The sequence below is a fragment of the Onychostoma macrolepis genome, chromosome 12, assembly GCF_012432095.1.
Source record: "Onychostoma macrolepis isolate SWU-2019 chromosome 12, ASM1243209v1, whole genome shotgun sequence".
NCBI lineage: Eukaryota > Metazoa > Chordata > Actinopteri > Cypriniformes > Cyprinidae > Onychostoma > Onychostoma macrolepis.
The window spans coordinates 22980337-22993298 of NC_081166.1; the positions used below are offsets into that span (position 1 = coordinate 22980337).

The 12962-nt window shown below is 35.1% G+C and overlaps 1 protein-coding gene across 1 annotated transcript in view; it reads left to right on the top strand.

Annotated features, from left to right (window-relative positions):
* The window catches only part of htra1b (HtrA serine peptidase 1b), a 34010-nt gene that overhangs the window by 4588 nt on the left and 16460 nt on the right, over positions 1-12962 (top strand). Inside the window, exons 2-3 of the mRNA XM_058794377.1 lie at positions 7334-7436; positions 8479-8683. Of these exons, the coding sequence (XP_058650360.1) occupies positions 7334-7436; positions 8479-8683 (308 nt within the window). The remainder of the gene's footprint in view (positions 1-7333; positions 7437-8478; positions 8684-12962) is intronic.

Below are 12962 nucleotides of genomic sequence, written 5' to 3' on the forward strand. Positions count from 1 at the left end.
ATCTCAAAAAATTGGAATATCGTGAAAAAGTTTTGTTTTATTGTAACATTTTAAAAAGTGAAACTTTCATATATTCTAGATTCATTACATGTAAAGTAAGACATTTCAAAAGTTTTTTGTTTTTGTTTTAATTTCGATGATTAGAGCTTACAGCTCATGAAAGTAAAAAATCCAGTATCTCAAAATATTAGAATATTTACATTTGAGCTTCATTAAAGACCATCCACAGTATAAATTCGGGGTATCTCTTGTTCTTTGAAATCACAATAATGGGGAAGTCTGCTGACTTGGCAATGGTCCAGAAGATAATCATTGACACAATCCACAAAGACGGTAAGTGACAGAAGGTCATTACTGAAAGGGGTGGCTGTTCACAGAGTGCTGTATCAAAGCATATTAAATGCAAAGTTGACCGTAATGAAGAAATTGGGTAGGAAAAGATGCACAAGCAACAGGGATGACCGCAAGCTTGAGAATACTGTCAATCAAAGCCGATTCAGACACTTGGGAGAGCTTCACAAGGAGTGGACTGAAGCTGGAGTCAGTGCAACAAGAGTCACCACGCTCAGATGTCTTCAGGAAAATGGCTACCAAGCCACTTCTGAAACAGAAACAACATCACAAGCATCTTACCTGGGCTACAGAGAAAAAGAACTGGACTGTTGCTCAGTGGTCCAAAGTCCTCTTTTCAGATAAAAGTAAATTTTTCATTTCATTGCTTCTGCTTGAAGTCCAGTGTTGTTTCCGAAGTCAGTGATGATTTGGAGTGTCATGTCATCTGCTGGTGTTGATCCATTGTGTTTTATCAAGTCTAAAGTCAATGCAGCCGTCTACCAGGAGATTTTGGAGCCCTTTATGCTTCCATCTGCTGACAAGCTTTATGGAGATGCTGATTTCCTTTTCCAGCAGGACTTTAACACTTGCCCACAGTGCCAAAACCATTTCCAAGTGGTTTGCTGACCATGATATTACTGTGCTTGATTGGCCAGCCAACATGCCTGACCTGAACCCCATATGGAATTTAGGGGATATTTTCAAGAGAAAGATGAGAAACAGTTGATCCAACAATCCAGACGAGCTGAAGGCTCAATAGTGCCTCAGCAGTGCCACAGGCTGATCGCTTCCATGCCACACCTCACTGATGCTGGAATTTGTACTAAAGGAGCCCTGACCAAGTATTGAGTGCATAAATGAACATACTTTAAATAACTTGAACTTTTCTGTTTTGCAAATCCTTTTTGTGATTGATGTTAGGAAATATTCTAATATTTTGAGATACTGAATTTTTGACTTTTGTGAGCTGTAAGCTCTCATCATCAAAATTAAAACAAAAAAACTTTTGAAATGTTTTACTTTACATGTAATGAATCTAAAATATATGAAAGTTTCGCATTTTGAAAAAAGTTACAATAAACAAATAACTTTTTCACAATATTCTAATTTTTTGAGATGCACCTGTAAGTATAACATACACTGTTGCCAACTTTCGCAAGACAAATAAGCAACTGCAGCTTCAAAAACAAGCCCAAAACAAGCCAAAAATATTTTTTTGATGATTTATTATCATCAATATTATTTATCAATTATTTATTACCAATAAATGAGCCTGCAACATATTAAACTGAAACCACTCTTTTATCTGAAAAGCAAAAACAGAAGCTATTTTACAAAAATCAGCAAACTGCAACAAAAGTGGGAACAAAACTCATCTCCAATCACCTGTGAGCAGAATAGGATTGGAGAGATGGAAAAGGAGAAAAACACAAGCACTTCAAAGGGGAGCTGTATCATAGCCACATATTTATAGCCTAAAATATATAGGGTCATTCTATGGAAATGTCCATTTTTCTCTCCCTAGCCTTTACAGAAATATTACACTTGAAAAACACTTGGTTACAATTTTTTTTATATATTTCAAAATGAAACCATGTGTTATTTGAACAATTACACCTTCTTGAGCCATCAATGTGGCAATATTGTTTTTTAATTAATTATAAAGAATTCCAAGCACCACAAAATTACTCATCTCCACAGCCATGAACAGAGGAAAAGTGCTTTATTTTGAGGTCAAAAACAGGTTTTTCTACCATTTAAAATAAAATAATGTATACATAACTATCAAATAAATGACATAAAAAAACAAAATGCCAAATAAATATTATATAAAAAATATTATATTAAATTATATATTAAATTATAATATATATTATATTAAAAAGAAAATATTATATTATATAATATTATTTAAAAAATATTATAAAAAAGATTTTAAAAAATCATTAAGCTGTCATTTGTGTGTATTCATGAAGTCAAAAGGTAATCTAATAATGTGGTCTAAGTTTAAATATTAAAAAAAGAAATACATTTTAAGACACCTTGCCATTCTAGGCTATTCGAACAAAATGTATTTACTCTTAGTATTAGGAAATGACTACTTGTTTTTATTACAGCCCGTGATAATTAATACATTACAAAAACATTGTAAAAATTAGGCTAAAAGAAAGTCATCCCACTCCTCTACCTGTACTTCTGTCATCGCTTGGATTACAGCGTCACGTGCCTTCTTTTTGAATGTGATTTTTCTCCAATGAGGGGGCGGAACATTTGGCAAATTACGCTACGGCACTTATATTATTGCACTGGTTGGCTATTTACTGCGAGCAGACTGAGTGTCAAATCAATGCATTGGAGTATACGCCGAACATAAATAAAGAAACAAAGTTGTCAGATTTCCCTAAAATGCAACCATATTTTTTTTAAATAAGCCCAAAAAAACGCAACCAGGGATTTTTTCATGCAACTTTACAAAAAAAGAAGCCCAAAGTCACGTATAATACATGGACTTGGCAACTGTGATAACATGTATAAGACCTGATGAATAAACTCTGACGAATGATGCCTGACAAAGAAACAAGGGGCAACTTTTTTAACCCCTTTTTTAAAACTGACTAAGCATCTGATATGCTGCATGTTTTCCATACCTAAGCCTTCATTCAAAATGGCCGTCGCGCATGAGACTGCATCCAAAATGGCTGCTGCACCTGTGCCCCTGGGATTACTGGTGGAATATGATGGGATGTCCCCAAACTCAGTCCAAAGTTGACTTCCACTCCCGAGTGCAGTCCAATGAAGACTCCTGCTCCAGAATGCTCTCCACAGCTCAACAGGGAGCCCACTCTAATCACAGAGCTCAACCAGGAGCCCAGTTCTCCTTCATCTCCGCTTGGCCTCCTGAATGGCCAGCTCCTCCATGGCCTCCTGAACTCCCTGATCCGCCCTGGAGGCCTTCCTTATCTCCGCCCTGTTCCTGCCCTGCATCAGTCTCCAGGGCGCCTGGCAATTTTAATAAATTAAAAATTTTGCATTACATAACCAGCTCCATTATGTGACTTTTCTGACACTGTAAAAGTGCTCAGTAGCGCACCTGGTACATAGTTGAATTTTCAATGCTGAGTGCTCAGGAACATGAGTTGTTATAAAAGAGCTCAAAGACTTAAAAATCTAGCTAAAATGGCTTGGTTTCATCAGCAAATGCATTATCTTACATTTGCATATCTCACTGTCGTTTATGTTACTTTTGTGAGAGGGTATTAACATTTTGGTGCCACTGGCTGCTGCAATATGTACAACAACCAACATAATAAAGCATGTCCAGATTCATGTACATCTCGCTTCGGGAAAACTGAACAAGCTTTTATCGCCACAAACTGGACATTTTACTTATAAAATGTCACAAAACTTGTAAGAAGCAATGTAATATCATTTTGCCATGTTTTACATTAAGCGTCTGTGTTTTCCATTAAACATTCATTTTGGAGCAAGCTATATTTGGAGTTTACAATGAAATGAATGCCGTTTTATAAAATAAGTCATAAAGAAGCTTTCAGGAGAAGCATTATTCAGTTTATGGCAGTACTATTTTATTTTCATGGTATTTGCAAACAATGGCTGACTGTCGTAAAACTGATAAACTTGAAAGTAATTCAATGATCAGAATCTGATTTTATAATAAATATATTTAAATCTAAGCTGCGACCTTGATAATATGTTTTATTTCTGACATTTTTGTATTGGCTAAGCTCTGACTTTGATCATTTATTTCTGAATTTTTTTGTTTTGGCTGGTAATAGTTCTGAATGGCCAGTAAAAAACATGCAACAGATGCAGCTGCTCCACTCTAACAATGGGAGAAGTAATCATTTGTAGGGTGGGTGTCATTTGATGCAGAGTTATTTTGAAATGATGTAAACATCTTGTAACAGATGTGTACAGCTGTTTCATAATCAATACTGAGAGAGGAGTCTCTACAGACATCCCAAAGTCATTTTCATTTTCAAAATTCAGCAGCCCTGTGTGAAAAAGAAAATATGACTTATGCAAAACAAAATAAGTTTTTCTCCAGATGAGTAATCAAGGAAAACATCACAGAAGATTTGGGAGATCAGTCAAGAGGCATTTATTTCTGATGGTTGAGGAGGTTTTAAACAGCATGTGACTGCATTCATAAATAAGAACCTCAGTCAAACAGGACAGTAGTTCCACTTTAGACTGAAGATGGTAATAGAGCTATAAAAATTATGAAAGTTTACAGAGGCTATTAATAGTCTTACATGCAATTATAATGCAGTTCCACTAGTACTGGATTCAGTACAAATTTGATCAAAATAATGTAAAAACAGTACTATTATTGTAATGTAATCAAGAGCTGCTTTCTGTTTTGGTATATTTTCATATGTTATTTATTTCTGTGATGGTAAAGAACTTTGAATTTTCAGCAGCCATTACTCCAGTCTTCAGTGTCACATAATACTTCGTAAATCATTCTAATATGCTGATTTGGTGCTTGGTTCTTTTAAATTGTAATAATACTTTATAATTTTACTGTTATATTCTGTATTTTTGATTAAATAAATGCAGCCTTGGAGAGCATAAGAGACTTTTGACCAGTAGTAGATCAGTGTTCCCGCCATATTTCAAATCAATATGTGCCTTTCAGCTTGTGTAATATCTAGAATTCAGAGTTTCCCACTTTTAAATATGATTTTGCTTGGTCATTTACTGTAAGTACTTAGAACTAATTATGATATTTCCAAGTCAGCTAGGAGGGCACATCAGACATCCCATAACAACATAAAATACATAACAATTGTGAGCCAGTATTGCAAGGCATCATATGCACACTTCTGACTTCAGCATAATTATTGCAAAAGGCTTTCAGATTCTAAGGTTATACATCAAACCCAACTAGGGGATCAACTAGGGGCTCACTCGGTTTCTGAACAGAGCAAATCTGTCAAAAATTAATAAATAAATAAACTGGAATAAGGCTTTTTATGAAATGTTGTGAAAGCTGTGACATTTTCTTTGCAGTTTGTTAAAATTTCACTTGCATGGAGCAGATGTCCATGTGGCCATTTCCTGACCTTTCCACATGTCCCTGGAGTCTATAGAATCATTATTTGTACTTTTCACATAAAACATGACTCGTATGTGGGTTGCACAAATGTGTTAGATTTTGTGCCAGCTATGACATAACAAATGAAATGTTCTCTCGCTTTAAACGTGCTAAACTCTCTACAGATGTGCAGCCATATTATGAGGGAGGAAAAACAATTCCATTATCAAGATTCCAGAGTCATGATGGGATATGCCAGAGGGAATGGCAATCAGTTATATAAGCCTACAAATGTGTTTTTACCAGCCTGTTTCTACAATAGTAAAATGTAATTCCTATTCATAACCAATTTTCAGCTTAGAAATTTAGGATTTTTTCCCTCTCCCAGAGGTTGTCAAGTGACATTAAGAAAAGACATTTCCCATGAATTTAGCATCTGATATTATTTATTATAGAAAAAAACAGCGGGGTATAGATGATTTGTTAGTTCCACACTCATATTGTAGGTGGTATTTGGTTTGGCAATTGTGCAATTAGGCTTTACCCATCTGTGTTGCATTATGGTAATTGCTCTTTTTTTTTTTTTTTTTTTTACAACCCAAATAGTCGAGCATTCACTATTGCAGCAAACCTCCCAGAAAAAAAAAAAAAAAAAAATAGGCCATAAAAGTTTTGGTGTTTGGGTCAAGGTGCTGTTTATCACTGGGGATTTCAAACAGTGGATACATAGAGCTGTACACAGACCCTTAGGGAAGAAACAAATAGCACGCTACCTAACATGGACAAGGGGGCAGTGCAGATGTGCTTGCATGCAGATGTTGTGAAAGAAGGGTTATACAAGGTAAAAAACAGTGTTACATGTGCAAAGTTATAAAAGGTTTTGACTCTGATCCAAGTTTTATAAGCACTTCCTGACTAAGGATGTATCATTTTCTAGACAAGTTGACCCCTGTTTCTCAAAAACTCACATTCGTCTCTTTCATTTTGCTGTTTATAAGATTAGGTCTGCTGGTGTGGAATAATTCTAATGAAAAACTTTCTCCAGAATAGCTGCTTTGTCCTGTTTGAGCAATCATGGAATTCTGTGGTCGAATATTTTTGTATAACGACAATAAAAACTTGCACTTGTCTCCTTGCCAGACATTCCTAGCTGTGCTAGTTTCATGTTTTCCGTAGCACACTGATCTCTCATTTCGATTAAATAATAAAGCAATTTCCATACAAATTCATATTTCATGTCCATTTAGGTAAGTGCTCTACAAAATATCCTGTTAAATATGGTAAAAAACAAAACAAAACAAAAAAACAGTAAAAACACTACGACAAGATTTTGGGTTTTACATGATACTTGAATGTTCAATTGTTCATTAGGTAATATGATGTAATAATGAATAATTTAAGGGTTAATAGTTTTTACTTCCAAAAATCATAAAATGAATGGTGCATGGTTAAACCATTTATAATTTTTCACCAAATCAGTCTCAATTTGCAAAAATGTGTCTAAAAAAGGGATGAATTGCTATTTGTTAGGTAAGCACTGGAAAAAAAAAAAAAGAAAAGAAAAACACTCCCTGGGATGTTTTAAACTTTTTCACTATGCTAGTTAATATATATATATATATATATATATATATATATATATATATATATATAAAATCTTTACATTTTAATTCTTTTTGACACTAGACATAGCATTAGGAAAATAGCAGCAGACCCTGCTTTAAGAGACGAAGGTGAACTGAATAAATAAATAAGCTTGCTAGGATCCTGTTGCACAACTTCACTGACACTCTGACCCAATCCGTAATCCAGTTCTGGAATAAAGAATGAAATACAATTACAATTACCTGCACTCTATAATTTGATTTAATTTTACACAGTTTATTTCTTGTACCATACTGGTTTAATTTGAATCTTTGTTTGCCATGTGTTCTCCAGGCCATGAGGATAATCCAGATAGCCTCCGGCACAGATATAACTTCATCGCTGATGTGGTGGAGAAGATCGCTCCAGCTGTGGTTCACATTGAGCTATTCCGCAAGTATGTATCCTGAATCACACATTCCATTAATCAGTGGTCTCATGTCTCAGAGAGGACATCTTTATCAGGACTATCTTTGACAGTTCCATGAAGAACTTTTAGCATCAGTGGAAACTTTCCATTGCACAAAAAGTTCTTTAAATGGTTTTTTAGATGATTAAAATGTTCTTCACACAAGAAAATGAAAGGTTCCTCTAAGAACTGGTTCTTTGAAAGGTTCTTTGAGGAGCCGAAGATGGATCTTATATGATAGCTCTGCAAAAACACCCTTTTGGAACATTTATTTTTGAAAGTGAACTTGATCAATTTTAATTTTGTTCACATACTCTATCGCTGCCATATTTAAGAGTCAGCACCAGGAAGAAACAGATATTCCCTCTGGTTTTGTCTTTTATTAGCCCTCTGTCATCAATATGAATAGAATTACTTCCAAGTAAGCGAAATTGCATCCATATTGGCCCTAAAACAACATTCTTATCAGCTAATAATTTCTCTCTGATTTTTGGAGATGGTTGAGAGGTTGATCTATGATTAATTGACAAGGATGTTGTTCCAGGAACATGCTCCTCATGGATAAATCATGTCGTGTGAGTTGAAGTGTCAAGAGCTTTCGTAAAATAATTTTTATGGCATGGTCCATTCAGCTTTATCCTCATTGTAGAGTAACATTGTTATAAAGTATCTGATTTGATGTTTTTTCTCCACTTGAATATAGATTGATTATCTATCACAATATCTTCATCATTGCATAAGACACAGTTTGTGGAATGTAGAAAACAGCCAACCTCAATTTTAGGCTGTTGAAATTGAGCACTGCGGTAAAAAAAAATCTGGAGAACAACTGTCATGTTTTCCACAAATCACTTGTCAGAGGAAGTTCCTCCTTGGTCTCAAATCTTGTTGGAAAATATAGTCAAATCAAGAATGTTGAGCAACCATCATTCTTTGCCATTCCTCTGTGGAAAGTTGTCTTATGGTATTATGAAATGGCTGCTCCTCAAGAGTAATCTTCAAGAAGTTCTTCTTCACTTTTCCTTCTTAGAATGATGTTCACCAAGCGGGAAGTGGCGGTTGCCAGCGGCTCTGGTTTCGTGGTGTCTGAAGATGGCCTGATTGTAACCAATGCCCACGTGGTAGCCAACAAACACCGGGTGAAGGTGGAGCTAAAGACCGGCGCCACCTATGAAGCCAAAATCAAAGATGTAGATGAAAAAGCAGACATTGCCCTCATCAAGATAGACGCTCCGGTAAGTACCTGTCCGTATAGTATGTCACACTCAGGTCTTTTGGATACCACATATAAACTAGACTCAGTTTGTTCCAAAATCTAGAGAGAAGCCTGCATAGGTAAGATTTTAGGGCATTATACTGTACCTTCGTTTATCCAAATTCTAGGAGAAACCAAATACATACTGTAGCAACAAGCTCAGTGAAAAAATCCATCCAAGATGGTGGATGAATCAAGAAAAATGCAAATTCAATAAATAACATTTAATGCCAATAATATATTTAAGAATAGTTTAATCTATTACAAACAATTGACAGTTTTACCCAATTGTTGGGTTTAATGCTTATAAGAGTATCCCATATTTAGCTTAACAACAAGCTAATGCCAAACTCCATTGAAATTAATTACTGTGCACTTTGTGAGGAGAGAGTTCTGAATCGCTGATGTACCTACAAAAAAATCTGCATGAGTTTTTAACTCTACTTCTACAAAAAGATGAAATAAGAATGTGCATCAGATGCTTTTTAAATGTTTTTATTTCATTCATGAAGGTACTATAAATCGAATGGTTGTATATTCTTCCATAATTGTACAATACTATCATATTTTGTTTGTGACTTAGGTTTGTGTTGTAATTTATTTTTTTATAAATCATTAATTTACAAATTTACAGATGCTGCATCTATTGCGTGCCCTCAACTCGGAAACTCTGGGCTGAAAGAAAGTTCAGAGTTTCCCACTTGCAATCCTGACTTTGTGTTTCTATTCATGTGCATTCAACTCATAAATATGATATTTCTGACATGGCTTGAATGCATCATATTTATGCGACATACTCAGATGAGCACTCAAGATCAGTCACTCAAATTTCATTTTCAGGAGCTTTCATTTTCAAGAGATTGATAACATGCCTAGTCTTGTTGAACTAGCATCTGAGATTGTTTCCGTGATTTAAGGTTTTCAGCAATGAATTACAAATAAAATTAATGCCTAATCCCAGAAACTGCCCCATTATCAGAGTAATCTCATACCATTTCCCCCCCAGAGTAAGCATAGAAGCGGGCAGAAATATGCTTTTCTTGGCTCTGAGGATAAGGCACTTCTGTATCAGGAAGAGAGACAGATCCAGATAAGCTATGTTGAATTGCTCTACTAAACAAGCCTGGCTCCACACCTAGGCAGAGTCAGAAAAAGAGACTATTTTGACAGGGATTTGGTTAGAGTTGCTCATATGACATTAAATTACACTGACAGGACATTAAGCACATTACACTCAGAGTGGAAAATGTAATTTTGCACAAAAAAGTTAAAATGTTAAATGCTTGTATACAGCTCCAAAACAAATCACACACTCTGGATGTTTCCAGTGCTTTCATGCTTCATTTTAATTACACATATAGTGAGTTGCATGTTTTATAGTTTAAAGTAATGAATCATAATGCTTATTTATGGTTAACCCTTCAAAAAAATAGTGCATTACATATGAACGACACCAAATATTGTGTTGTATGTCATGTTATAATGCATTATAGGTTTAACCTTGCATAGGTAAGTATGATAAAGTTTAAAAAATATTTATGAAAGCATTACAATTTAATTGTAAATCCTGAACAATATCTTTTTTTTAAAAAAGGTACAAAAGGTCTATACAGCAGAATGACTATATTTACATTACACTACAGTCTCAAGTGCTTTAATGTTTTATAAAGTGGTTTCTACATAAAAAATATAACAGATGCAAATTTTCTTTGAACATACATGAAGTGTCATCCTTCCAGAAGCTATACAGTAACAGTTTCCTTTCTGAGTGCTGCATAGATAGATACACAGTAGATGGTTTCATGTTGTACAGTGGGTGTAAATATGTCATGTATTTTAGTACAGCTGGAATGCTGTACTGACCAATCAGCATCCAGGACCAAAACTATCAATTTCATAATCTACATTATATACAAGCTTTAAGTAAAGTGTTATCAAATATGTTAAAATTGTCATGGGCACATAATGTCTTCAGTTAATAGTATAGTGGTTAAAATAGCATATGTAGTTATACAATTCATATTTATATACCTATTAATTTTTACTGAAACTATACTAAGGACTGCATTACACTGAAAAAGCCTAGGCAGCACTGACCCAGAAAGCTTATGATCGCAAGTGGTGCGGGATGTACTTAACAATATGCATATTGATACTTTTTGTTGGGGTTTGGTACCAGTTACAGGCTTTTGTGCTGGCAGACAGCAGTGCCACGTCTCTGTAATTCCTCTCTGGCCTCTCATGCAAAACCCCCCCTTCCTCTCTGGCTCAGGTTCTGCTTAGTCACTGCCCTACTGTGAATAATTTATATTGGTCAACTGTCTCATATTCTTTTCAGCTTGAGTTTCATGCCAGACTTCGTTTGATTTGTTCATGTCTCTGTCACCACTGAGAATTCCATGTCAGAACTCCTCTTCATTTTTAAAATGATATGACAGAAAAGACATGGGAGATGTTCAAGCTGTTTCTTGCTGCAGGGTTATTTTTGGACGGAAGTCATTTTCAAACTCATTACGGATTATTTACGATGTCAAAAGGCTCTCAATGTATCCCCTCTCTAGAAAACCAAAGGGGCTGGGTTCACCCTCGGATACTATTGGGAGATGAGAGGGTCTGTATTAATTACCATTGGAAAAAGCGTAATGGCTAACCTCAGCCTAAGCATGAGGCACCTCAGCCAATCATACAGTGGCCTCTGGTCTCCTTCCTTACGTACAGCCAATACATATCTATGGCCGCAGAATTAGCATTAGCCTTTACGCTTTTTTGCCTAAAGGTTGCAGGCTTGCCTTCCAGTGGCTTTGGCTTACACCTGTTCTTTCTCAGGGTTTCTCACTGTGCTTTTCGATCTAATCTCATTCTTGTTTTCATATTCCCACTAAATTAGCCAATTCCTCAAACCAAAGAGAACATTGCAGCCTAAATCAACATCATTTCACATCCCAAAAACAGCTTGAGGAACTTGTTGACCTTGTTTTAGACAGCTTGTTGGATGTAGTGCACTTAGGCGTGTGTCTTGCATCTGCATTTAAGCACGACAATAATATGTTAATTTCAGCGCTCATGGCTCATATATATTTTTTTAATGTTGCATTTATTCAGGCTGCATGCATAAGCATTGAGTCACTGCGTAGCAGCGCCACAGAAACAGATCTACAAGTATAGTTTATGTGCTCCTATTTTTGCTGTGCATAGCACATTGAATTCAGCAGAAAATAGAATGAAAATGCACCATAGACCTCATTATGTACTCAGTCTTTGTTATATAGACTGTTTTTATGAAGCCACATAAAAATGGAGGGAATTACTCTGTTATCTTTGATGCAGGTTCCACATGCAGTGACTGGCACACAAGCACTTTCTATTTAGCAGATCTGAATAATCCGCTTGATTTTAGTAGTTTATAGCTTCAGTTTGAAGTTTGGGTTTATCTGGGCACTACATGCAAAAAAAAAAAATTGTTTTTCCGGTCATTAGTCAATTTTAACACTCATTCACACTTTATCTATTTTTGTCTGTAGATTTCAATTAAAATACATTTTTAAAGGTCATTCTGTCAAAATCTATTTTTTTAATGCACTGAGCCAGAAATCTGCTCATACACCAAACGTACATATTCCAAACTTTACTGATTTATTATATATTTTCAATATTCTGAAGATTTTAACAGAGGGGTTTGTTCAAATAACATTAACCTGATTTATATAACATTTTACTCTTTAAAGTATGGTTCAAATTTATATTTAATGGCTGTTGACAGCATTTTTGATTGATGAAGTGATAAAAAAGAATGTATAATCTATAAAATGTCAACAAATTGAAACAAGAATGTGAACAAGAACCTGACTTTTTTCAAATGTCATATTTTTGCTCAGGAATTGTATGCAAATGAATGCATATTTAATTAGATAATGGTATGTACCGTCATTCATATATTTTAATATATTATTATTATTATTATTATTATTATTAGTCAAACATTACAACACATATACCAAATGTACAAGCAGTGAAGCACTTTTATCACTGCATTATCAGCCATAGCATTAAAGTAATTATCAGCATCAGCCACAAATACTTTATAATAACTGTGCAATTGTAGTTATGCTGCAGCACAGGGCTGTATAATTGGTGGGACAACTGGACAAACAGACTTTTTTGCAAAGGAGGCCTGTGATGAAAGTTTTGTATCGGCCCAAGAATTGTGGTGCTGCTGCTGCTATAACTTGCAGATGCAGGATGTGTGAAACAGGTCTAAC